Raw genomic sequence first — 27,721 nt, forward strand, 5'->3', positions numbered from 1 at the left:
GGCTAACTCTTGAAAGTAACATTTTATTTCAAGTAATAGGTAGGGAAAACAGTGTATTTCAGCTGTAGTAGATCTTTTTTATTGAAAGACTAATCATATGCCAGAAATCTGACAACAAGCTAAAGGCTGCATTTTCCAGTACGTGTGCAATGGGTATTGATACAGAAATGTGTTTCATGTGCAGACAAGTAGCTGCACTAAACCAGTCAGTGTATGTGCATTAGATGCTTTTGCAAAATACTATTTGCATGTTTGTATAACAATATGGTCTTAAGCTCTGCTTCTCTCTTCTTTCCCTTTATTTTAGTAGCTTAGGGGAAAAAATATTCTTCCATTATAAAATATTTATAAACTGTCAAACACCAGTTAAAATGCCAGAGCTAAGGCAAATTCCACATGTTACAGTGCAACTGCTCCCCATGCTTTCCACAGTCTTTGTTTATGAGTTTGGAGAGTCAGTCCCCACAGATTTGCTGAATGGAGAATATTCTTGTGTCTGAGTTGACTGGCTTAGCAACAGCCTCTTTGTTAAACTCCACAGAGACTCCTGGGTTGCTCCTGGGATGGCTCTGTACAGATTTATACATGTAAGTGAAATGCTAACCAGCAGACTGGGCAAGGCTTCCCAGCTTTTCACCATCCCATTTTTATAAATGTTGTAAACCAATTTGACTTGGGTGAAGTACAACTGCTGCAGTGAGATCTGACCAGCAGAGGCACTGCTGGCTGCAGCTCAGAGCATCTCTCCTTTCTTGCTGTGGGTAAGGGTGTCTCCCTGTTAGGGAGAAAGCTCTGTGCTTTTTTAAGCAAGAGGAAGGTGTCCTCAGTATCTAGATATTATTCTGTGGGCTGCTGTTGATTTGCTAGTGGCTGAAGGATTGAGAAGATACAACCCCGTCAGCTCTGAACTCAGTGAGGTATGTTACGTGTCCAGCACTATGCTGGAAACAGCGACCATAGTGCTGGGCTTGTTGGAGTTATTTCAGTCTCAGGTGTGTGAAAATCTTTACGGTGTGTTCACTCAATTGTCAGTGCTGCTCCTGTAGATCTATGTGGGCTTATGAACTGGTGGTGGTAGCACAGAGCTCACTCCATGCCAGTGTCTTTAGAGGCAAATGGAATTTGCCTTTCCAGTTTAAAGTTCTTGCGTATATCTGTAGTCAGAAATACCTAAAGAAATGAAACTAAACCAAGAGAAAAATCCTCCTGTTTTATCTTGACACTTGGGACTTGTTGACTTACTACTCTCATAAAATGCCACAAAATATTTTAAGACATCATTGAAACACTGGCGTAGGGAAGCTCATTGAGAAGTTATTCAAGAAGGCAAGACTGTAGAAACATCTTAATTTCAGTATTTCAGTGACATCTTAATATTCAATATTAATTTCATGTTAAAATATTTTTTCACTAACTATACCACAGTACTGGGTAGTTGTACAGTTTTTCTTTTTTACTGCTAATTCTTAAAATTACGTTACGTGATATCTGTTGCTGTCTGCTTCGGTACTGACTTCAGCAAAAATTCTGGAAGACATAACCTACGTTATCATGAGGAATTGTTCGTGGTCATCAACTATATCTAACTCTTCAATACCACCATATGTCATCTCCATTCAATTTCAGATTAATTTTTCGTTTGTCTAAACTAGAAAATAAGAAATGTCCTGTCTTAGCAATTTGTGAAGTGATATATGTACACATGGCACTTCTTAGTATCTAAGAATAGTAATAGTACGCAGTAATTTTTATATGCAGGTGGTTCTGGGTCACAGTTGGAACCAGAGTAGAATGCAGGAGCCGAAACAAGGTTGAAAAAAACTTTTCATTCATGCTGCAACTTTGATTGCTATAAATCTTGGGATACTTAATGTTCATGGATAATTGACAAAATCTAGGGGTGAATTCAATGTGATTTTTGTAGTTAGTTTGTGAAGGTTTGAGATTTTGATTGTGTTGTTTTAGCCCATGCAGAAAAATTCAGGGTAGTATAAACTATGTCTTTTTGGGGCCAGAAAGGGATCATTAATGGTAGCATTCACAAATATTAAATTACTTCCATGTAGGCATCCTTAATGAAAGTCAAGTATTCTTCCTTTATCGCATTTATGTTGAAATTCAATTCTTGATGATGAGAGAGAGTGCAAAGTGTAATAGAGTGATGAGAGGCAAAAATCATCTCTGATCTAATCAAGAATAAAGTTTTCCTTGCTTCTAATTCCAAGTCATATCCTTAATTTAAAAGTGGGGAAATTGTAACACACAGTTAAAAACATGCAGAAAATAAGTGCTACAATAAAATGTCAAATTTGTATTGTTTTACTGAGCATGACATCTTGTTTTGCTGTGTCAAAGGTACATGACTGATGGAGGTCTGGGCCTCTACACCCGGAGGCTGAACCGGCTTCCTGATGGAATGGCTGCGGTGCGGGAGACGCTGCAGCGGAACACGTCGCTGGGGCTCGGGGATGCTGACAGGTAAGGCCTCAGCCAAAAAATGCTCCCATATAATGGTGCAATTCCCACTATGTCTACTGCATATTGGATCTCCCGAGAAAAAACAGCTTTGGGAATTCAGATATTGCGTATGTGGAAATAAGTTTCTTCAGAGTGTTTTTGTATTATGTGTTCACAGAGGTGTCAAGATAAATGCTGATTTTATGTCTTCTGATTGCTTTGCTGAAATGTCCTCTGGGTTTTTGTGGAGAGGATATAGCACAAGAAAATGTAAAACTTCTATTTTAATAGTGTTTGAAATACAAAAGACCTAATTCTGTCCTGATTTCCACTGATTCTTCCAAGTCCAGTGTGATTCAGTGTGAACAGCTAAGGCCAAAGATCAAGAATTAGGGGACTGAAAATCCATAATTTATGGGAGTGCAATCAGAAAGGAACCCAGGGAGATGGATATATCTGTTAGAGCTCAGATAAATGGGTTAAATGCTGTTGCTTTTAATGACATCAGCATATAGCTGCTTCTTTCTCTTCCAAACCCAAAGACTGATGAGCGTTACTGTTGATGTAGTAAGTGACCCATATCCTTTTTCTTCCACGAGGGGCCTCTGCGTATAAAACATAAATTCTGAGGTACATGTTCAAGCCAATGTCTGAATTAAAAGTTTTTTGTTATCAATAAGTCATTCCTGGGACATAATGCACTTGACTGAGCTTGATATGACACTTTCTTCATAGTGATGCATGTATTCCTAAGGAAATACAAGTGGTGGAGAATCTGGCCTTGTTTTCTAAGCCAGCTGTACTGAATCTGCTTCAGCGTCCTTGTGATACTGGTAAAGAGCAGGATGGTAAACCTAAACAAAAGAACTAAAACCTCCCAGAAAATCCCAGCTCAGTTCGAATTACAAGTCAACATATGCTTGCCAGTAGTAAAATATGCCTGGATTTTTCAGGAGCTCATATCTATTTCTGAAATTTGCAACTTGAAACCCAACCAGCACTCCCTGCTGGTGCTGTGGGTGAAGGCATTGCCACTTTGTGATGCAACTGGAGACTAATCTAAAGTATCATCCTCTTCTGCTGCTGTTGGCTTCTGAACATTGCCACAGCAACAAAGGCATCCGTTTAAAACACAGCATTGGTCTAAGATAAAGTATATTATTGTTTAAGTAACTGTCAGCCTTCTGGAGAGCCAGTGATACATTCCTCCTCATTGGTTCCTTCCTCCAGTATTTTCTGTGCTTGTAACACGTTTCTTTTGCTGAGCTCCTTCCCCGAAGATACAACACATTAGGTACCAATTAGGTACATTTGACAAGAGAGATTATTTGTGTGCTTAAATATATTCCACCTAGAGTGGGACTGTGACCCACTGAAATGCAATCCTTAGTTTGTCAGTTGTTTCAGCTTTGAAAATCATCCTTTCAGTTCGTATGGAGGGGACAGACTTTACACGCAACACACTCTCTGTATGGCTGATGACTTATCTGCGACACAGGATCACAGAATAATTACCCTTGGTAATTTTGCTGTGTGTTGCTTTTCTATTTAGAATATAAAGCTACTCACCTTATGCAGGAGATGAAAGGTTTCTGACAATAGGGCAGTGATTTAAAAACAGCTCCTCTTTGCTTGCTGGGTGACCGTGATGTGCAGTTTAAACAAAAAATTAGTTTTAGTTTGAGCAGCAGTTTTTCAGGGTGAAAATGGGCATAGGCAAAAAGAGTTGAATAAAAAATGCAGTAACTAATTGTTTTCTTCATTCTGTGAATGGAAGCAGTGAGCGGGAGTGCTGAGTTGCTTTATTGGTACATGTAGAAAACACATATTTAACTTGTTCAAAGCAGATGTTAGTTGAATGCATGGGAGAACAAGTGTGAAAAACTGTGAACCTGTGAGTATGAGGTTAATAATTAAAAAGTTATCAGAGGAATTTTTGCAATATACTTGCTTCTTTAGTTTCTTGTGTTATTAATTGTAGAAGTTTAGTTGTGAGGCTTTTACTCATTGGCTCTGGTAACATAAAGCACAGACCTTAGAAGGTATATTTTCCCCTGCAGCAGGGGAATCCAAACAAGGCACTTGACTTTAATGCTTGATTGCAAGGTTAATGGAACTGTTGCACAACACAGCTGAGCTTATTTTTTGACTTCAAGACAAATTTGTATTTGCCTAGAACAAAGGCATTTTAAATAAAAAAAGCATTAAAAAAATCTTTTTATTTAGTTTGTGATTATTTTTTTTAAAAGTTGGAAATTAATCTCCTATTGTTTTGTCACTTCTATATATATGGACTTGGTTACCATCTGGTTATTTAAGTTGATTTCACATTGGCAGATGCTGCTTGATCTGAGACTAAATTCTACCTTTGCCTTCATAACTTGCATTTATAAATATGTATAGAATAGAGAGAAGAAATTTGAAACTTGGATTTGAGTAAATCTTTCTGTAATTCTTTACTTGTGTAACCTGTTATTTAGAGAAGGTAATTCAGACCTGTGTTGATTTATCATATCTTTGTGACTAGGACAAGAGACTGTTTAATGAATGTGCACTTGTTGAGAGTAACTTTAATGCTGTTATTAGGGAAATGTCTATATGACCTTTTAAAAAATCCTCGGGGATGAAGTGCTTTAGTAACTACTTCTGGGTGTGATTAACTTGTATCGTTTCTCTATTACAATTTTATTTGAGGTTGCATGACTTACATGGCTTTGCATAAAGGCATAAAAAGACCTTCCCAGTTTCTGACTGTAAGGACCTGTCTCATCAAATAGTGGATTATGTTGTCTTGATACTTCCAGCAGCTACATCTGTGAGTAAAACATGGCCCGGGTTCTGAGTGTGCTCTTCAAGTGTGTCTGTATCATGGTTCACATCCATGATGACTACAATACCAATCTTGTCACACTCTCAGTAAAAAAAGTCCATATTCAGTTTAACTTGTAGAAGGATTTGTGACTGAAGCTGCTTCCTGGCAGTCAGTAGCATTTTAGAAGTATTTCCTGCCTTTGGAAAGCTTTCTGTCTAATCCCAGAGGAGACTGTGGAACCAGGACAGGAGGTGGACAGGAAAGAAGAATTGGAAGGGAAGCAGAAGCCGAGCAGAAAGCCAGAGGACATTCCATGCAGAGCACACAGACATCAACATTAATAAGAATATCATTGAGTGCAGATTTTTAGTAATTTCTACAAATGGTAAAAATTATAGCTTTCAAAAATAGCTGAAGAGTAGTGTTTTGCTGTTATTTTGCATTTTATAAAAACAGATTAAAGTTATTTATATGTCTTTTGGCTAAGGTAGTAGACAATGCTTCATATTTATTTGCGAAGTAAACTCCTTTGACTGGAGTACGTTTAAATTAATTAACTGCAGTTTAATTTCCTGAATCCTGCTACAGTGATGAAATTACTAAAAAGATAGGTTAGTGCTTGATGATGGAGGGAGATTGTTGGATTGTCTTCATGACCATGGGAACTTGGATCACACTTCAGAAGGGCTGAAAAGCAAGTTGAAGCAAATCCTCAGGTTGGGGGCAATATTGGCCTGTTCTGAAAAGTGGGGAGAGAAGATGTCACTGCTTTTGGGAGGAGGCAGATTCCACTGAAAGCAGAATTACAGCCATGGTGTTGATGGGTATTGCTTAAGAAGCTGCATCAAATTTCCTTTCTTTTTTCTTTTTTTTTTTTTTTTTTTTTTTTTTTTTTTTTTTTTTTTTTTTTTTTTTTTTTTGGATGGTTCTTCATTGTAGACAATGGAAAATTTTATAACATAAGGAAAAGAAAATGGAAATTTTTGTTAAGATATTCTTTATGCAGTTTTACAGTAAGATAAGAACAACTTTAAGTCCTGACTGTGTGTTTTCAGTTTTTCTTCTTAATTGAGACAGTGAAGCTAAAGTTAAATGAAGGTGTCTGTAATTCCTGGCTTTACAGATGAGGAGTTAAGTCCTCCAATCACAGAAAATATCCATTAGCAACACTGCCCCATCACTACCCATCTCATCTTTGCTGTGGTTTTACTACTCTAGCAGTGGTAGCATGATACATAAGAAAAGGGGAAAAAAACAGAGAAAATGGTTCTGGAACAGATACATATAGGCACAAAGACTGGATAGTCTTTGTCTTAAAATCTTAAAGCATGACTGGGTTATATCTTAAACTTGAGATGGACCCAACTCTTGTAATAATATGTAGAAATAGATATTCCTGCCTTGTAACGGCAATGGAATTCCCATCATCTCCTTCCCCCGCAGCATCTCCTTCTCCTGCAGTGCTCTCTGAGGAGTGTTGATGTAAGTGTTTGTGGAGTTTCACTGTAAATGAACTTGCAGGGAGATTCCTCTGGTATTTTATGTGAAGGAGTTTCCGGAGGGAGGGTGTCCTTTCTGTCAGGAAAAGGAGTAACTATATCCATTGAAATCATCTACAGACCCTCAGGAGATCTCAGCTGGGGAAGTTGCTGCTACACTGTTACCACTCTGCCATCAGTTCACAGTTCCTTCACTTCCAGAAAGCCCTGGCAGCTGTACTGGCATTCTGTTGTTATGATTAAGATAATTTGTAAGGTCTATTTTTCCCATTTCTTTTCCTTGCTGGGGCAGTGTTACACCCCTACTTAAGGATCCTGTATACTAAATAAGCATAATTTTGTAGAAAATAATTTAAAAGTCTCTAAGTTGTTCTAAGATAACAGATACAAAAGTATTTTTGAACATTCATTGCTCACTGTGTCTGTGCTGTGAGTCACTGCAGTTTGTATATATATGCCCATCTAGAGATGCTTAACAGGAAAGTCACAGGACTGGTGAAATTATTCATGCCTAACAGATCATCTACTCCACTTGACCATCTGTTTGGATTATATCAGTACATTAGAAAAAAGTACTACTGCTCCTAAATATGCAGGTTGTACCTTGGTACTTGTAGATACCCATCTCTCTGTCTTTGAAAGATCCCACATTTATCTTGAAAACTGACTCTCAGAAACAGGGAAAATTCACATTGCAAAGATTCTTTGACGTTTATAGCCTTGGGATCTGCTGATCAGAATCGCAATACCATATACTTTTATTTTCCAAGGACTCTTTTCACAAGCTGTAATCCGAAGTGGTTTTAGGTTACATAAAGTAATTGCCAAGTTAAGCAACAAACAGTAGTTGAAACCAAAGGTATAGTAGCTATACCTGAGGGCTGAAATTAGCATTAGCAGAAGGATAGAAAGGCCACTCCACTTTCAAACAAGGCAAGGTTAGTCAAGGAAAACTATGACTTTTGACAGATCTGTTCCAATGGTCTAAAGGTGACAAACTTCTCAGCATGTAAACTTTTTTTCAGGCCTAAATAATTTTCATTATTTAACACTGGTTGAAGAGCAGTTACTCTAAATCTAACTCTTAGACAAAGCAGAGGAAGGTTTAGCATGGAAAGGCATGATGTGACATTTCTGTGCTGCAGAAAAGAGAGAGATGGATGATTTATCACCTGAGTAACATGGAGGGGTTAACTGGGGAGAGGGAGCAGATTATTACAGGCTCTAAGGGCTGTCTCTATTGAATCTGGGTCTTAATATTCACCACAGTTATTATTTTCATACTCTGTTTTGTTCTTTGATGCTTTGAAGATGCTTTATAGAGCTCCCTTGAAGATGAGAAGGAAGAGGTCAGAGATGACCCACTTGAGTAACTGGGTTCTTCCCAACTTTGTGGCTTTGTGTGAATTTGTTCAGTGAACATAGTAATATTTTTTTTCTTTTTTTTTTTCCACAGACATATTTTTTGGGATACATATGGTATGCTGGATGAAGTATTCTGGGAAGTACTTCTGTAGGATTTGGTGATAGTGTCAGTTCTGTTTAGAGAGGTGTGATGGAATGGAGATAGGCTTGCAAGTTTTGTTTGTTTCCCAGGCTGGATCTAATTTTACCCATTGCATGATGGTAACAAAGAGTTTCCTTCCAACAGTCAACTTAGTGAGGTTAGGAGCTGTTTGAAGGCTAGAGAGAGTTTTGAGGAGAGGAAGTAGATAATTTTTCAGCAGAAATTGTGTTAGTGTAAAATTTTCAATCCAGGCTCCAAATTACCACATCATGTAGCAATAGCAGATACATGATTGATAACGGGGTAGTTGAAGCAGTTTTGTTCCTGTTAGTTAACTGGTTTTTTTTTTTTTTGAATAAAATTTGCTTTCCTGTGGGTGAATTCCTTTTCCCTGTATTCATGGCCACAAAAATGAGGGAGATTTTACTGCAGTTAGGACCTATCCAGGTCCTAAGTCCTATCCAAGTGCATTCAAGAAGCCAAGAATTATCCTACTCTTCTCTTATTCAGGTATTCTCTAATACCTGGTTTAGTATTACAGGCTGACTAGGCAGTTGAGAGCAGTTCTTTGCCTTTTTCAAAAACTTTCTTCGTTTGAGGAGGTGCAATTCTACCACTCAATACTAAAAACCAACCTGCAATTGCAAGCTCTTCTGTCTAAAATTAGTAGATTAGGCAATCTTTATGTGCTTGACTGTCACTATAATTCTAAACCTCTTCAGAACTTCCTTTTTACTTAGATGTAAACACTGAAGAGATAGGCTGGATCTAAGCTTTAGGAGCTGCATTTCCTGTTGAAACTTTTCCCCTGGTGTCATGGCCCTTGCTTTTGTTGCTGCGATTCTGATTCTGCATTCCTATATATGTTAGGGGGTATTTACATCTCTCCTCTAGCATCTAATTAAAATGTTTAAGCCAGGAGCTGAAGTTCACTACAAAGCTAATGATAGGTGGGAGGTGCCCTCAAGGGAACAATTCATCATGGTTAAGCCAGGAGTTTCTTTTTACCCTTGAATTCCACAGATTGTCACTTCCCCTGGAAGGCTGCGCTGTGTGGACAGGTGAAGGGACCTTACCTTTTCCAGAATTCTGGATACTGATTCTGTGGAAAAAGGAAAAACTTCCTAATGTAAGCAGATGACTAATTTGCTTTTAGGGATGGCAAAATCATGATCCTACACCACTGGAACTAGATTTTTCTGAAGAGATGCTTCCTTTCATACGCCCTCACTTGAGGTATATAAGTATAAAGTTGATCTCACTGCTGATTTGGAGACTCTTCTGAAGCTCTCTATTTCTGGTTCCACTGCCAGAGATTAGCACTGTCTTTTCTGTTGTATGAAGTGGCTTTTAAAGCACTTTAGGCATGTGGGAAATTAAGCTTGTATTCTAAGGGTAAACAAGATTGTAGATACAAAGACCGTTGTGAACTGTATCAGGGTCTTTGTGCTTTGCATGACAAACCGAAGAATGTGAAATGCTTGCTGACATAGTGCAGACTTTGTTGTTTGGTTTTCCATGTCGAATGGCAAGAGAGTCAACATGGTCTCACAACTGACCTACACCAGTAACCTTTGAGTCTGGGATTTGGAGATTGAATAGATAAAACTAATAGCAGACAGCTGTCAGGCTCCAAAAGAAGAATCACAGTTTTGGGCTTCATGGAAACTCATTGAGGCTGTAAAGCAAATTTCTAGACAAGTGATTTCAACTATTGTGTTTATTATTAAATGTCTCTAATGGAAAATCTAAAGATTCTTCCTCTGATCTTTGTTTATTCATCATAGTTTGTTGTCCATAATTGTACCTTTCAATTAGTTGGGTTTTTTTTCCTTCTGCTCTATGGCTATGTATTATAATAATAATACATAATAATTCTGCTCTACAACTTGTGATTATAGTATTCTATAAATGTTTGCTTCCATGTCAATAGAAATATTAATGTGAATGGCCAGAATCTAAGGTTTCTGTTTAGCAGATGAATGTTTCCTGTAATAGTATTGTTTGGAAAGTTATATCAAAATTTTGAGTCCAAATGTAAGATGCATGCGTTTTCCTGCATGTTCTTCTGAGCTTTGCTGGAGTATTTTTCCTCTTTTTTTTTTTTGTTTACACTATTGGTTAAGTTTATTGAATATTCAGTCATTTATTCCCAGTTTTGTCCCCTTCAGTGAAGAGCTTTCAAACACTGCAGATGGGGTGAGAAGTTTCCATCGGAGAGACCCCTCCAAGGAATTCAGGATATCTAGGTGCTTTGATCCATTGCCTGTACAAGGGAATGAGACTCCTAAACTGGACATGTAACTGAAATGTCTAAAGTTGGACGGGACTCTGGTATATCCAATAGATATCCACATCTGCAGCACAGTGGAAGAAGCTGTAAGGTATCCACAACTCTGAGCTCATATTTAAAATGCTGTGTATATCACAGTCGTCTCCTTCAGCTATTCTCAATGGTAGCTCCTGTGTTTTAGAAGGTAATGAAGTAAGAGGGATGCTTTTGGGCTGACAGATGTTAAAGGAAATGAAAGCATCCCTGACCTGGCACTCATTCTCTGTTTCCATGGCACTTCTTAAAGAGATGCACTGTATTCCCCTTCTGTTACAGACCTTGTCTATCAACTATAACTGAGTTTACATAGAGAAGGGAATGTCTCATTCCCCATGTATGTCTACAGACAGAAGTGCAGAAGGTGGAGGGTATGGAACATGTAGAATGAATGTCTGTCCCCAATGGAAGGACAATTCCATCTCTGCAGAGGAGCTCTGCTGCATTTTACCAGTTGGGGAGTGGGGTGGCAGAGACAGAAGTACATAAGTATAATTTTGCTGCCCCATAATTATTGCAGCTCCTGCTTCTGTCACCTGTTCCTTGGCGTCATGATAACTTCCTTGGTGTCCAATAAGGTATTCCATATTGGGGGTCCATACCCTTCTTATCTGTAAGTCCTATTCTGCTCTCCTCCATTCCTCGGCTTCCTCGTGGCATAGGGATTTTTCAGCAGTGTGATAAGGTGACCTTTTTATGACAGTTAATAAGATTCACAGTGAGGTTGAGACTCCACAGAACAAGTGGTCACTTTGCTCCTGATCTTTCCACGTTGAGCCCCAACATCCTGAGGCTTAAACAGCCTGGTGCTACACAGCTCCATGGGGCTGAAAAACAGTCTGCTATTATATAAACAGGCATTAAGGCTTTCACATGATGTTCTTATGTTGCCTAAGTATATGCAGTTAAATATACATTTGGTTTCGGTAAATAACTGCACATTCCACAGTGGAAATACTTGGAGCTACATTGTGCTGTTACAGCAGAATTATGAGAATGTGTGTAATTTGTTTTTATTAGTTCAAGGTTTCTATTCCCACTAAAAATAAAACGTCTAATTTTATTAAAACTGATTGCTGCAGTTTGAAACTAATTAATTTGATGTAAGTGGCATTGGAACGTGTGAAACCTGCGTGCAGAGTTAGCACAGGGAGCCTCAATAACTACCCCACTGCTGGAGGCTGTGTTTATGTGTGTCCAGGTATAGATGGTCAATAAGTAGCCAGAGGATAAACGCTAAACACTGAAAGTTTGATTAGTGCCTGAGCAAAGTCCAGGGGCTGAGGTCAGCTCTTTTTAAATATATGGGAGGTTTTTGTTGTTTCTTAACTTACAAAGGCTCAGCTCAGCAGCTACTGTGGAGTTACCGTGTGCTCTCCTCAGCCCCAAGTAATATTTTTATCTTTGTAATCTAATTTTAACTTTAAAGTTTATCTTCTCTGATTATGTTGTTAGTTTAAGTTAATTTTCATATATATCAACTAATTCGTTTGGTTTGGTTTGGGGGAAATGAGCAAACCATCTTGAGTGTTCAAAAAGGTTTAATTCCCTCTTTCATGTTCATTGTCAAGACTGATTTATTCTTGTTATGAAACTTGCAGCTAGAAAGGCTCTTCCTGACATGACTTAATGCCTTAAACATTTCTTTTAAACTATTGATGTTATTTGATACTATCTGATATGTGCATACATAGTTTTATGTTTCATTTGCATTTTTATGCAAAGATTTAATTTTTGTTTTCAGAGATGACTGAAACATAATGTTGCATTTGCTAAACTGGAACTGTTTTGAATGCAGAAGGGATGAATGGAATATTATCAGGAAATGGCTAGAGATGTATTTATAGACATATAACTCTATGGAAAAAGGTGAGAGGGAAAAGGAGAAGGAAGAATCACCAATGTGAGCCTATGGGAAAGAAATATGAGTATCTTGTGCCAAATAAAGCTCACAGAGGTTACATTCACCCAGGAAAGCCTTATATTCCGCTTAGTCTATCTTTTGGGATTGTATATATTCTCCCTCTACTCCTAGATAGAGAATTTATCAGTTTGTGCTTTGAGAGCATTTCTGAACCAAAGGACTCATCAGGTGGTGGCAAGGAATCTGCATTTACCCATTCCTAATGTCCTAAACGTGCATGCAAAGGAAAGACAGAAATTTTCTGAAATCGGAAGATTGTGATTTCAAACTGAATTCAGGCTGTGAGTTCTGTGCTCTAATTTCTGCTGAATTTCTTGCTGGCTTTTAACTATAACCACTGAGCTGTTCCTTGTTAATATAGATTAAAAGCCAAAATGCCATATGGCAACAGGAAGTTGCTTGTCTTTCCTTCTGGTGAAAGTATGCTGGGGGTTTGACCTCCAAAACCAACATGCAGAGGGTAGATTCAGAGGTGTCTTCCATGCTGTGGCTTAGAGTTTGGGACCCTTTCTGCAGTAGCTTCTGACCAATTCTCAATTTTAGTGACATTCTCATCTCTCACACCATGTTTTTATGGACTGACTTTACATTAGCTGTAATGAGCTAAACGTGAGACTCATAAAATAATCACTGTTTTCTGTGAGTCATACCATATGTTCCCCTCTCTCCACCACCACAATTCCAGTCATTCTTTTCTGTGAGTCATACCCAGTTTTTTTACCTTTCCTATATCATCCCCTCTCTTGCAGCCATTCATCTCTCTCCAACCAATGCAATGTGCTGTCAGTGATGGGCTTTCATCACATCTACCAGTATATTCAACAAATTACTGAAACCCCCCTTTGTTCGTGAAATATGTTTGAATCTTAAAGTCACTCCCCACTTTGGATACATTCTCCTCTTACTTATTGACGTCAGACTCTGATTTCACTTTTAGATTTTAACACCATTGGAATGAGGGAGCTTGCAATATATGGTGATGTGATTGAGTTTATTATGGCAATGTGTATGTTATCAAATCATTTAGGAATAAGACATTATTTTAGAAAGAAAAAAATTAGATCCAAAGGTAACATGACTTGGCTAAGCAAGTCTGGGTGAGATCATAGGAGGAGAACAAAACTTTCTTTGGACATTTTCAGAAATAGTAGTGACTGTTGCTATAACTTAAGCAGAATGGATTTAAGGCAGACAAGGAAACAGGGTGATTAGAAGGAAAACCTCTCTTGCACTTACTGTCTTATAAACTAGTCTCTGGGAAGTCTGTTCTTTGTGTCTTTAAAAATCTATCTGAACAAAAGCACATTAGTGGAAATCACACATTAGTGGAAATAACCAAAGAGGGGTTTTTCAGATGAATCTTTGTTTATTTCGTTATTAATCCTGAAGGCAAGGACTTTCTCATAGATTGTTAGATGTGCCTCTTAAGATGCAAAATATGTTTGCATTAATCTAAGTAGTAGTCTGTTTTTTTTAATTTTTGAAGGGGCAGGATACATCTACTGACTTTTGTCCTTTCATCCTGTCATCCCTTCACTGAAGTCCCTAAACAAATTTATCCACTGACCACTCCTTAATTCCAGAGGAATTCACTGAAATAGAGCTGTCTTTATCAGTCCTAGTTCAAGTCTCTGATAGCAAAGTGAGACACCGTTTCAGCCTTAACTAGATGGCCACATTCTGCCAATGTTGAAATAGGAGAGAGAAGCAAGAGACTGGTTTAAAAATTATGTTTGTTTCATTATTGCACTTGGATAAAATGGAAAATAAGGGTTTGATTTTTGTTCTTGTTTTTCCCCTGCAGAATAGTGATGCAGTGATAGAGGTTCTAATACACAAAGTTAACCGAGGTCTCTGTTGTGCCTGACTGGGGCAGTGATGTCTGTTTTGGCCTCCTCTGCTTGGGTTGTTTCTTTAAGAATATTTCTCTCTGTCTCTCCTGCCAAACTATTTGCTGGAAATAATATCAGCGTAAGATACTGAAAGGTATTGATTGGACTCTTGACTATTGTGGAGCTATTGGGACAGGAAGCAGGATGAAAAGAATTAAGGTTGAAGTCCTTGAACTCCCACACCCCCCCAGCTGATTTAACTATGAAAATTAACAAGGGAGTCATCTTGGTGTTGTGAAGCTACATTTTTTTTTATAACACAACAGGATATTTAATAAAAAAATTCCAAATATCTCTGAAGCGTTGCTGTAGCAGTAGCAGAACTGGCAGTTGGAGAGTTTTAGCTAAAGCTAAAACAGTGGGGGGAGAAAGTGCCTTAAAGCCTCTTTTTAACAAAATAAATTTCTGACTGGATTCCAGTTACTGCTTCTAAGCTGCTTTTCTGTCACCACTGTGGTGTAAAGTTGTTGTGTTTGGTTAGAAGGCAGGCCTGGAAAGTTCTCAGGATCTCAAAGAAAGAATGGATCATAGGGAACAATTTGGGCCTGTAGATGTATTGCATATGGAAAATGGCATTAACAGAAAACTGAGGATGTGCATAGTCCATCTGCTGCCCGCACACACATGCACATACATAGGAAGGTTGTAAACCTGCTGGAGTGAGTCCAGAGGAGGCCACAAAGATGGTCAGAGGGCTGGAGCACCTCTCCCATGAAGACGGGCTGAGAGAGCTGGGGTTATTCAGCCTGGAGAAGAGAAGGTTCCAAGGAGACCTTAGAGCCCCTTCCAATACCCTAAGGGGCTACAAGAGAGCTGGAGAGGGACTTTGGACAAGGTTATGGAGTTACAGGACAAGGCAGACTGGCTTCAAACTGAAAGAGGGTGAGTTTAGATTAGATATTAGGTAGAAATTCTTCCCTGTGAGGGTTGTGAGCCTCTGGTGCAGGTTGCTCAGAGAAGCTGTGGCTGCCCCATCCCTGGAAGTGTTCAAGGCCAGTTTGAATGGTTCTTAGGGCAACTTGATCTAGTGGAAGGTGGTATCCCTGACCATGGTGGGGGGCTGGGACGAGATGATCTTCAAGGTCCCTTCCAACCCAAACTGTTCTATGATTCTGTGCTGGGACAGGCAGGCCAAGGTTCCCTGAGGAACAGCCATCATCCTTGGAGAGCAGTGACCCATCACTTCCAGCAGGTCCCAACCTTCAGCTCCAGACTTTCTGTCTAAATTTGTTTTCCCTTCTTTTTTCCAGTTAATCTTCACATACAGTCTCAGCTTCCCTTCATGAATTACTGTCTCTGTTCTCCAGGCCCTTCCAGAACCGAAGAAAAATTTTATATTGCAGGGCAAGGGAAGATCAATATAACTTTATAGTAAAATTATGTCTATTTTCTAATGATACTCAAGAATTGTTGTGCTGTTTTTAACTGAGACCAAAGTCCATCCTTAGGTTGGCATGCAGCTTGGAAAATTTCAGGCCAAACAGCTCAATTTTGGCAAAGTGATAAATAATTGAACTCATTCCCCCTGATAATTATTTCATTACTGTAACACAGCCATCTCTGAAGCAGTGGGTGTAGCCTCAGAGAGAACAAACATGTGCCCCAGCAGGGCTGGGGAAGGACTTACTGGGCAAGGAACAGTTTTGCAAGTTTTTGCTCTTACAGAAATGCTAGGAAAGGTTAAAGAGTCCCACAGAGACTCTGGAACCTCAAGACTTCTGCAGGGTCAGGAGCAGAGCGTGGAAGCAGTGCCAGCATCAGTGATCTAGAGCTCCCAACAGGCAGGGCTGATGAACTGATCCAGCAAGAAAGCCCTGCTCACCTGCTGAAAAACAGTAGAATTGTGGTTTTCTGTTAAATTTCATGGAACAATTAAAAGGTAAAATTCTTCTGAAGTAGGATAGGAGAAGGGTGGCGTGACATCGGGAAGGTTTATGGCTTTGCACAGTTGAGCCTTTGTTTTCTCACAATTTATTCCCATTTTATTTCTTTTAAAAAAAAAGGAGAACAGAGAAAGAAGCCTAGCTGCTTTAAACTTGTTATCAGTTAAGAGTTAGAGAGATAACGTAGGTGAAGTTGGTACCAAGGGAGCGTTTGAGCAGCCTGCGGTTCAGCCGCTGGGGTGGGAGGGGAGCGCGCACCAGGAGAGGCTCCGGTGAGCTTTGAACTGGATCAGATGCTTGAGGGTAATTAAACACACAAGACTTCCCCCTTTAAACAAAGGCACAGAAGGGAGTCTCCCTGTTTTCTGTGCTGTTAATCATCAGGAGGAGAGAAGAATGTGTAAACAAAGAAAGACAAGATGGTGCTGTTTCAGCGAAGGATGTCAGGCCCCAGCAGGATGCCTGCTCGAGTTGCATCTCAATAAATAATAAGCACTTGTTATGCTAATAGTCACTATTTCCAATAACATGGTTTGCATACAGATCATATGCATGTTAATTACACTGTGCACATAGCCAGTTATGCACATCTTAGGTCTTGTCTTTAGCATTTTCATTTCTAAAATGATGCAGCATGTTAATGAATATTGCAAAGTTCTCAAGTGCAAATAAATAGCTGATAGAATAAAGAGCCAGATAGCCCTGAGATAACCAGGGACAATTGTGGAAGAAACCCAGGATTAGCATCACTTCTGACCCTGACAACATCTGTCCTTGCACCTGATTATAATGAAAATAAAATGAAACAAAAGGCACGATAATGCCATAAGGCACAATAATAATTAACCCCTTGTTGGTTTAATTACTACAGTGCAGGCTTGTGAACGTGTCTGTGCCTTTATACCAGAACACAGAGTTTAGTAGTTTTAGTCTGACTTTTTGTCACCTGGGAGGGGGGCAGGTGAGGCCTGGCTCTGTGGAGAGATGGGATAGTGTGGGCAGAGCTACTCCCTGAAAAAATACTTTGCATCTTGTGACAATAGTATTTCTGACTCTTAGCAAGACTGGACTTTTGGTAGAGCTGGGTCTGAAGGGCAGCTCCACGTAGTCTTCCTTCTCTTCCCTCCTTTCCCACACATCTTTTGGTTGTCTAGCATTTCTAATTTTATTTTGGCTTAAAGAAAGTTCTCACTTGTCCTCCTGACCTACTAACTTCAGTAAGTCAAGAAATTGGTCAAGATGGGAGTGCTGAATGGTAGAAGTGAACGATGCCCTATGAAATGTCATGCTGTGACAGCTGAGGTAGTTGCATACAGCCCCACTTTAATGTCTTCAGATATGCATCTATAAAGCATTAATGCAGCACCAGTTCAGAAAATCTCTGAACCATGTTTCATAACACTGTGTAGCTATGTCTTCTGTATTTATAACTTCTATTTATAATTTCTAATAGTATTCTGACACGATTGAGCCCTGCTTTCACCTTACTATTTACAATGAAATTTAAAAAAAACCCAAAACACCCAAAAACCCCAACCTGTAGTATCTTGGGAAAAGATCTGAGAGTTATTATATGGCATTCCAGACTAAATTTTTAACATCGTTCATAAGATATGTAGAAGAAATATTTACCTGTTAGGAAACTGTAAGAAGATAATTTACAAGTCATTACCAGATTAATTTTTCAGGTATCAGATAATCTGGGCCCTACAAGGCACAAGTGTTTGGAATTAGTAGTTCAGTTTCAAAAGAAAATAACTGTTACATGCAGTAGCTCATCACATCAATATTCGGTTGTTATTGCCATCGGTATTCCCACATCCCACTGCAGCTCAATCTGGTGGTTTTATAGTTATCATTGCATCTATAGCAGTTAAAAGGATTTGCTCTTCTAGAGAAAAATTAGTGGGTTTAATAATTTTGTTACCCATTAAGCTTTGCTGCTCCTTCAGCAGATCCACTGCTTCCCAAGCACTGTGGCTGCAGTAGCCCACTGTGTCCATATTGACCTTCATCCCTGGCATGGGAATTGTGAACTGAGTCTGCTCAGTTGTGGACTAGTTGCAATCTCTGCTCCAAGTCACTTTTCATGGAGAGGAAACCTTAATGTCCCTCACCACTAGGCTCATGGTCACTACTGTTACTCTGAAGTAGCTTCTACTGTCTGTGAAAGGACAGACATTTAGGGAGCACCAAGCTGTCGGAGTCGTTGTTCAGAAACACAGGCAACTCTGACAACTGGTAGACTGCAGAGTCTAAGCATGTCTACCTTCTGATCCTTCTGGTTGAATAAAAACAGAAGGTTTCATCCTTATAGAGGCTCCCTGTGTTTGCAAGAAGAGTGTTTTCTCTATGTGAGCAATCCTTGAGGAATGGAAAGTAAGCTTTCAGTTTGTTGATGTTGCAGGTAAAATGTTGTTGACCTTTTGAGAGACACAAGTCTACCAATTGAAATTTTCTCCAGTCAAGCCTCTGTGAAGCTGAAATGTGTGCTGCCATAACCTGATCTGGAGGACCATTCCCAGGTGATCTACAGCTATGATTTTATTAGGACTTAGTGGAGGTCAGAAGTTCACGTGGGTAAGCTGTGATTACCACGGGAGTTTATCAGATAAGGAGTTTCATGAAGGACATGCCTCCGATCAGCTGCAATTTTTAAATGTTATTTTAAATTTAGTGATTTATCTGAAGGGCTTAATTCTTTTTCTAGAGCAAAAATATCGAGTCCATAAGGGTTGCCAGCATTTTAAACAAAACCTGGGAGCTAGGAAAGACTTTCATTTAAAAGCATGCACTAATTAGAGATGCTTTCTCGTAGGTAATGGTATGATTCAGTTACCATTTTGTTAGAAAGATTATAAATCTACAAAAACCTTAGCTTTTGTAACCAGGCTTAGGTAACAATGGCAGGGAGGGGTCAAATGTCTGAAATTCTATATTGCATTAAGAGTCTACTGTGAATTTGGAAATGGCAGGTTAATCTATTTGACTGACAGTACCAATAAGAATAAGAAAAATAACCAATTCACAGGGGAAAGCACATCCAAAAGAGTGGAAATATTTTGCAAGGTAACCTGAGAATGAGCCAAAGTCTTTTGGCTCAGATACAGTCTCTGGGACATCCTTATATTGTGGGGTGAAGCAGAGCCCTTTGTTTTATTAGGAAAATGCAGATGGACTCTCAAAAAATAAAAGAAAACTAATTTTTGTTGAAGTTGAGAGTTTGCATCTTTGCTGATTACTCAGTTGAAATGTTTGTGTGGTTGGGAAGTTTATAGGCTCAGTGATACAGAGGATTTGCAAACACTAAAGATCAAGTTGTAATGATGCTAGCTTGATTTAATAGTTCTACTTTAATTAAAATAAATGAGTTTGCTTTTCTAGTGGGATGGATTAGCTTTACAACAGCCACAGCAACAATAAACAACTGTAAATGCAGAGATATCTCTAATTAGGGGGAGGCTGAAGCAATTAAGATGGGTAAACTCTGTTGATCATAACTGAACCAGGTTTGACTAAGATACATATAGATGACAGCAGTGGTTTTACAGTGGGTGCTGTGACATGGTTAATGACTGCTGTTGATTAAACACTAATGATTTTAGCATTTTATTGGGGGGATGTGGGAAGGGAGTCTAAATCAAGGTTTATAGGACTTTTCAAAACCATACCACAACTACTTGGAGAGCTGCTTGTTCAACCAAAAATGTTCAAGTGTAGTTCTGGCATATCCTTCTTGGACCTGAATGCATCCTCTGATGCAGTCCCCTGGACCTGCTGGCCAAAACAGAACCTGTAATTCAAATCTTCTCTCTTTCTGAGCTGTTCTCTACCTCATTGACCATAAAGAATTTTGCCCCTAGATTATGGGTATACAGCTTCTTTCATTATCTGTTTCTGTTCTCTACCATATTGCTTGTTGACATAGACATTATGTTAGAAAGCTCAGAAAACAATCTGTAAATGATAAATGGGCGTCTGTCATATATTCATCCCAAAGCAGTTTTTCGGAGTCCTGAGAAGAAAGTAATCGTGCCAGCTGCACTATTTTTGTAATTTTTGTTAATGATCAAGCTGAAAATCTTTAAGGTTCCAGAAGACTATAAAGTCTTACAACAACATAGAAGTAAACTGTTACTCTCTTCAGCAGTTTAGATTCGAAGAATTACATTTTTTTTCCTTAGTCAGTGGCATTTGTGTTAAAATCTCTGACGGGCAGTGTTATGGTCTTTGGAAAGAGGACTGATTTTTATGGTTTGGAGAAGGATGCAAAGGAAACTGCATTTAAAACAATGAGAATGATACCTCATTCTTGTGTTTCACTACATTAACTGCATTTTAAGATCAGATTTTTTTCCATTTTATATAGACTGTTCTTATTAATGAGCTATTTGTCCTATTATATTTTCTTCTTGTTGTTTGGTTTATTTGCTGTCTCTGTAAAACAAAATAGCATAGAAAACATAGATACGAAAGCATATGCATGTGTATATAGTAAATATTGATATTGTTGATATTATTTCTCACTCAAGGAGCCTGAGACTTGGTAATGTGATTAAATATAGAAGCAAATGTTTTGATCATCCAAGTATAACCCCTGGATTCAGCATTCATTTGGAATTCCTCGTGGATAATGACGTGCAAACTGCATTGCTGCTCAGCATCCCCCATTTTATTGGATTATCTCCAGTTCCCTGCCTTTTTTCTCTCTCCACTGCCGCTAGAAAGTAGCCATTTGTATTTATTCACTCTGATGTGCTTATTCATTTGAAGTGGGTATAGTGAAAACTGTGCCTCACAACTGTGTCAACACGGGTGCTCCATGGAGGCTGCTGGCACTTTTTAAACAATCTTTGAAGTACATATAAAATGTTATAGAACCGTTTTTAATCATACACCACACATACACAAATACTCTTTTCTTCTCCATCAGGCATACTTCTTGCCTTGTAAGAGGAAGCTGTAGCATTCTTTAATGGTTGGTCAGTTAAAAACAATTCCTAGGAGGTGGATGCTAAGTCTGTCTCATTGCTTTATCAATGCAATAATTATTAATCTTATTCCAAGTCATTCATCTTATCCCATATTTGACTTCTCTGGTCAAGTGCACGGTCTTTTTGGGACCAGAATACCTACTCTTCAAGTGAAATTTTGCTAGGGGCCTTACCTTAGGACTAGAAAAATCTCACTACCTTTCCCTAAATCTCTGCTTGGACAGTTCCTGTGCATTACAATCCATACCTGTGCAGTAGCACACACTGATGATTCCTTTTTACTTTCTTCTGTGTGATGCCACCTGAGCAATTTTAACAAAATCCTAAAGTGTGCTATGCTTGATGCGTTCACTTCTAAAAATAAAGAAATTCAGACAGCACCACCATAATATAATTGTCTGCTCTCAGGGAAGTCTAAGGCAACAGAGGACTCTTGCCACTGAGATTTAAGAAAGTGAAGGGTATTTTGTAAAGATATCCCCCATCAGTCCGCAAACTCAGTGCCTCTTTCATTCAACAGAATGAGGGGAATTTAAAAATGGATCTTCATTTTTCCAGTCTCACTTTTCCTGTCTTCCAAGCTCTCTTTGGAACCTCATTGAAAACCCACAACTTCACTTAACTGTAGCAGCTAGGCTTATTTTCTACCATATCTCTTACTGAAGGTTTATGTTGCTTCCAGATTTCTTCTGGTTTTAACTAGAAGTACCTACACAGGATTAACAATTACATATGAGTTCAACGTGGGATTTCTTTGTTGGTGTAGTTTGTTTTTTTTTAAAATTTAGTTTAACACAAAATGTCATTTGTTTAGGTTGATACATAGAATTTTAGCCCTATGCATAATGCATAATAGTTGTCATGGTGCAGCAGTGCTGCTGTAGTTCTGCTTTTATTTTCTCATGCAGATATTTAATCAGTGAAAGCACTTTTACAAATGTATATCTTTGTTCAATGTACCCAAGTTAAAAGGATGAAGTGAGTCCAAAAGCATGTTTGTCTGTTCAGAATACGTTTTAGTGTTAGCAATACTTTTTTTCTCATTTTAGTAATCTTAGTGTTCTTCAGGAGGAAAGAAATTAAAAAGAAATCTTAAAAAATTACTGTTGAGATTATTTTAAGACATTGGTTTGTCCAGTTTTAGTGGAGTCTCTTCCAGAGCAAGATGTGACAGATGCCTCATACCACACATAATACAAGAGCTTACAAAGACTGTGAAAAGCAATGTCTTTACAGCCTACACTGCTTGTGTTAACTTTTAAAATCATTTCAGTCATCAAATGCACACATTTTATAAGCTACTAACTGATACATCTCAGATAATGAGAAAAAAAAAAGGAAATTAACATATTGCAGTAAACCCCCAATATTCAGGCATTTTGGTGTTCTCCAAGGGAGAGTTTGAAATGCAGCAGGATCTGTGCTGCTTTAACCCAGAATGCAAACCTGTAATTATGGTTTTAGGCCTTTGCAAGGAAGAATCAAACTACACATTTCTTTGATAAGTTTTTTTTTTGCTGCAACTGGTTTTAGCCCAATTTAGACCATGGTCACAGTTCTGCCTGAGGTTAATGGGAGTAGCACATGGGTACAGAAAAAAAAGCAATTGGAGGTGCAATGATTTTATGACACTGAGTATTAGGACACTTTGCGGCCTTTTCTAAGCAGCTGTTCTTTAGGTAAATTAATACCTGGGGTCTCTTTACTTCTCCCCAACTTTAACTACCATAAAAGAACTTAATGTAAAGCTGTTCACATCTTATCTCACCCAGTTGCTATGTGGAACTTCTAACACAAACGCTTTTATACACTACAGCCATAACACACTAATCTTCTGAACTTCCTGACCCATAAAACTATGATTATTGCTACATGTAAAATTCATCTGGAAATATCCCTCTGTATTTAGTGTTATGGGTGTTGTGTTGCAAAATCCCTCCTTTGCAGTGGAAGGGCTGCCAGGGAAGGGGAGGACAATGGGGTTGCAGATGGGTGTGAGAGTGTAATGCTGTACCTTAATCATGTGAATTTGGTTTTATTTGGAGTTGGTGATTCAACAGATGCAATGTTCTGGTTCTGACTTTTTCCCTAGGTTGCAATTTCAGATTTGAGTTTGTTTGTTTTCTTTTAATTAGAACATTTCTGACTACTTTTGCTTACCATTAACCATGGGTCAGTCATTAATTTCTTATAAAACTCCATGAGCAAGTAATTGAGAACCATCACATGTGAGCACTATTTGGATGAAGACAGGAAGGATGTTAGAGATGAAAAGAAAGCTTTGCTATTGCAATTGTGATTCTTTTAAGTATCTGACATATTCTGAGAGTTATCTCTAGTCACTATTCTGCAATTAAAGTAAGGGTTTGCAATTAAAGAAGCAGTTTGCAGGATTTTTTTGGTACAGGATAGCAGTTAAAATGCACTAGAGGCAAAAAAGAAATAATAATACTCCATGAGGCTCTTTTTGTCTTTAATACATAGCTTTCTTTTTAAAAAGCCATGTGATTCTTGTCTAATCTTCAGCAAAGATAATGACATCAGCAGCTTTGCATTTGTACACGTACACATCGTGAAGGGGTGGGTTGGCTGCACTTTATGGTGCAAACATACCAAAAAGCACAGGAATCATGTTTCTATCTTTTATTCATCACCAGACTAACTTAATATAGATAATCATCCAGCCAAAAAAAAAAAATCTAAAAAGTTTAAAATTAAATGAGCAGGCTTTTTTAATTTTAAAATACAAACATTTGTGTTAAATGATGCTTTCCCAAGCCGCTTTTATTATTCGGATTGTTCTAAATTGCAAGTTGTCACATCCACCAGCCTCTAAATTACCCGTCCTCTGTGTTGCTATAGTTACACTGTAGCCACTAAAGTATAGACTCTGAGGTAGAAAGGCAAGCTCAGACTGCGACTCATTTATTTGAAGGTCTTGGCAGCAGAGTATCTCCACAAAGTCTTTGTTTTATAACCTTTGAATACTTGCATTTTAACTCTTTCAACCAACAATACTGTGTTGTGCTAAAAGGTGCTAAAATTTTATTTAAGACAAGGGTACTCTAACTGAGTTAATAAATATGTGGGTATAGTTGACTTCTGACCTTTCTTTCTCTGATTTTTTGTTTTGGGCTGAATGGTTGATGATTTTTTTAAGGTGAGGGCAAGGCAACAACATGGTGTTGTCTTCTCTATTTCCTCCATCCAAAAGGCTGCCCATCTCCTTTCCATGACAGGATCCCTTGCTGGTGACCTCACTGGTAGCAGAAATCTATCCTGGTTGGATTTGAAATGTAGTTTCTTGCTTAGTGAACAAATCTTTCAGTAATAATGGAAATGGTCTTTGCATATTCCACAGACTCCTTACACACCTACTTGTAGCATTTCTTGCACCAATTCCATTCTGCTCACAATGACCTTCAGCCAGTCCCCTGGTTCTTCAGCACCCATGGACTTCTTAACCTCTCACAGCTCTTCTACTCCAACCTCCAGTGCTGCTTTCCATGCCAAACTAGTCACAGTTATCCAATACCATTTGTTGTCATTCATACCGTTTATATCCATTTGTGTTTTATTACCGTTCCTCTTGTATTTCTTGTATTTCTCTTTTTGGGGTACACGTATCATTTCCGGTTCAGTGCCCATTAGCACTCAGGAGACTCCAGGAGTGATAAGTCCACGTGGACTGTAAGTGACCAGCTTTCCAAGTTCTCATTGTCTTCCAGGTTTTCTGAAGTTTACAGCTTATGTTCATGCAGAATAAGGGTAACTACTGCCTCTGAGCACTACTACTCATGGTAAATAGAGCTGGTGTAATTTCCCATAGTGGAAAAAAAAATCCCACACGTGTATCAGAATGCAGAGGTCTGGGAAGAATCCTGTCAAAGTATTTATGTTCAGCTAAAATAAGACTTTTGAATGCTGACCACCATAAAATTTTATCAACCAAATATGTATAAATAACTATCTCTGTTCTCCTTGAAATAAAGGGAAGTAGTAAGCCCCCCTTACTTTACAGCACTAAATAAGGATAAGTCAGATAAATACTGCATATCTTATCTCAGTTCCTTAAGGTCTCTGCTGGAGGTACCAGCAGATAAATTGCTATTTTCAGTACCATTCATACTGAAAAATGTTTTCTTACCCCCTCCCTTCCCTCCCCCAAAAAAGAAAAAAATCGTGCATTTTACCAGTATTCCCAATATTTTATATTAAAACATTTGGAGTATGCCTCCTGCTACTTTCACATAAAACTACAATTGTTTCAGCAGTCACATTGTTGAATCCCCCTATACAATCAGAGTAAGAAAAGTGTTTCTAGAGATTGTAGTCTTTTAGCTGAGATGAAATGTTGTCATTTGGTGCCTTCAAGTACAGGGTTGCTGACAAGAGCTTTTACTTTGTAGGACACGGTACATGATCTGGAGGCACCAGTCTGCCTGATTACTGCCATCAGGTTACAGCTTTCACAGATGACCTAGTCCCAGCAGAAAGTCTTGACCTCTCACTTTTCCAGCACTTCAGAGGTTAATTTTGTTGAAGGATCAGATTTCTTTCCAGGGGAAGTTTCTGATGATCACCTTCTAGCTAGGCTTTACTTTCCAGTGTCTCCTCTCTCGGAGCTGCTGAATGTGGAGGGCTCTGTTGGAAAACAACCTTGCTCCAAATTTTTTTTTTCCTGAGTCTCTTCCTAGATAGCCAACTTTCAGGCTGGTTTATTTAGGGGGGGTATTGGATGGTAGCCTAATGAAGGTATCAACCTGCAAAATAAATCTGAGCCCCTTTCCTGGAATTCTTCATGGGCAACAAGGTGGAGAGGTGCTTTGGCCAGGGAATATTGCAAGGTAAGAGATTTTCTGCACTTTTGAAATCATGGGAGTGTGTTGTGTTACACCTTTGTGTAAGGAGGTTTAGCCGTGTAAATACTGGCAGCAGTGGAAAAACATTAGATGATGGATAAATCTGAGAAACTTTCTCTCTGCACTGTTTTTTTTGAATCACTGAATGAAATCAGTAGATTTTTAGTAGATTGCAAATATTTGAGTAACATAATAGAAAATTCCCCATACGAGAACTGACACCTATTACTGTATTTGCTTTCTCTGGCTTAATTTCATGATTCTCTGGGGTTTGTCGGTACTCACAGGTTGCAGTCTAACCAGCTATCTTTCCACTAGTGTTACAGGCTTTTAGTATCAGAAAACTATGGGGCTTTGTTATTTTTTAGCACTTTAAGTCTGTTTTCTGTGCAAAGGAGGAACCTCTGTGGGAATGAGCTCACTCTGCAGGGAAACAAAGGCGTATGTGAGTCCGTTTCAGGCCAAATCCCAGCCTGGAATGCACTTGCTTTTTACTACGTAATATCCAGTTCGTATTCTCACTCCTGTGCAAATTTCTGTGGGCTTACTGATTTGTCTGAGTAAGGTTATAAGATCCTTTTCCTTTTTGTAGTTCCTTTCAAATAAGCCTAATTTTAAAGGCTGACATAAACCAGGTGTTATTGGTACTATTTAGAATGTTACTGTTCTGCTAGGAAAAAAACCTGCTTTCAGAGTTGGTAGTAGCTGACATCTTCCACACAACTCTGTTTTACAAAGAATAAAGTATTTTACTTGATTGTGTGTCTATCTGTTCTATAAATCACTGGTGTGATAACAATGGTTGTTTTTCAGTGATTTGGCTTCCTGAGGGGCAGTGCTGTGCCCTGTGATCAAATTAACACTTTTTATTGCCAAGTTCAGCTTTTATTTTAAGATATATTTCAGCAGGCTGTGATGTATTCAGAAAGACAATTTCTGTTGTTTTTCTCCTTTTTTTCTGAGGGGAGAAGAGCGTGCAAGTGTGTGCATTGTCTTTGTCTCCATGTGCTCAGCTGCAGCTGATGCTGCTGTGAGACAGGAGCAGTTCTCCTGTGAAATCTGTTTGCTCTGCACAGGTTTTTGCCTTGATCAACTTATGTAGGAGTTTTGCAGTGTATTTAGAGTGAGGAAAAACTTAATAGTGACTGAGAATTGCTTTGAGTCTTCATGCATATATGCATATCACATCTTCATTTTGTGCCTGCATGTTTCTTGCTTGGGGTTACAGTCTGCAGACCTAAAAGATTTGCATTGGTGTCAGTAGTGGAGTTAGAGTGGATGGATTAAAACAAGAGTGGGAAGCAAAGGAGTCATATTCTACCTGCCAGCTGCAGGAGGTTTTGCCTCTGGGGGTGTTCAATATCCACCTTTTCCTGGGTGAGGCTGCCCAGTGGTCCCAGTCTGCCACTTGTTCAGGAGTAGTGGCCAGAGAGCAAATGGCCACAGGGCAGTTGAGTCCATGAGTCTTTCAAAAGCATGCTCAGCAGCAGGGAATTTAAATGCATCTTGCATAGTTTTATTTCCATACTGCCCTTCATTCCTTTCCCTACATATTTTTGTTA

General features: G+C 38.7%; 1 protein-coding gene across 9 annotated transcripts in view; it reads left to right on the plus strand.

Moving 5' to 3' along the window:
- The window catches only part of NAV2 (neuron navigator 2), a 391,388-nt gene that overhangs the window by 301,912 nt on the left and 61,755 nt on the right, over positions 1-27,721 (plus strand). For all 9 annotated transcript variants that reach the window (XM_039385983.1, XM_027732440.2, XM_039385979.1 and 6 more), the window contains one exon: positions 2,356-2,478. In XM_039385983.1, coding sequence (XP_039241917.1) covers positions 2,356-2,478 — 123 coding nt within the window. The remainder of the gene's footprint in view (positions 1-2,355; positions 2,479-27,721) is intronic.

The sequence above is a fragment of the Pipra filicauda genome, unplaced genomic scaffold, assembly GCF_003945595.2.
Source record: "Pipra filicauda isolate LSUMZ 115617 unplaced genomic scaffold, ASM394559v2 scaffold45_size4122338_pilon, whole genome shotgun sequence".
Classification (NCBI taxonomy): domain Eukaryota; kingdom Metazoa; phylum Chordata; class Aves; order Passeriformes; family Pipridae; genus Pipra; species Pipra filicauda.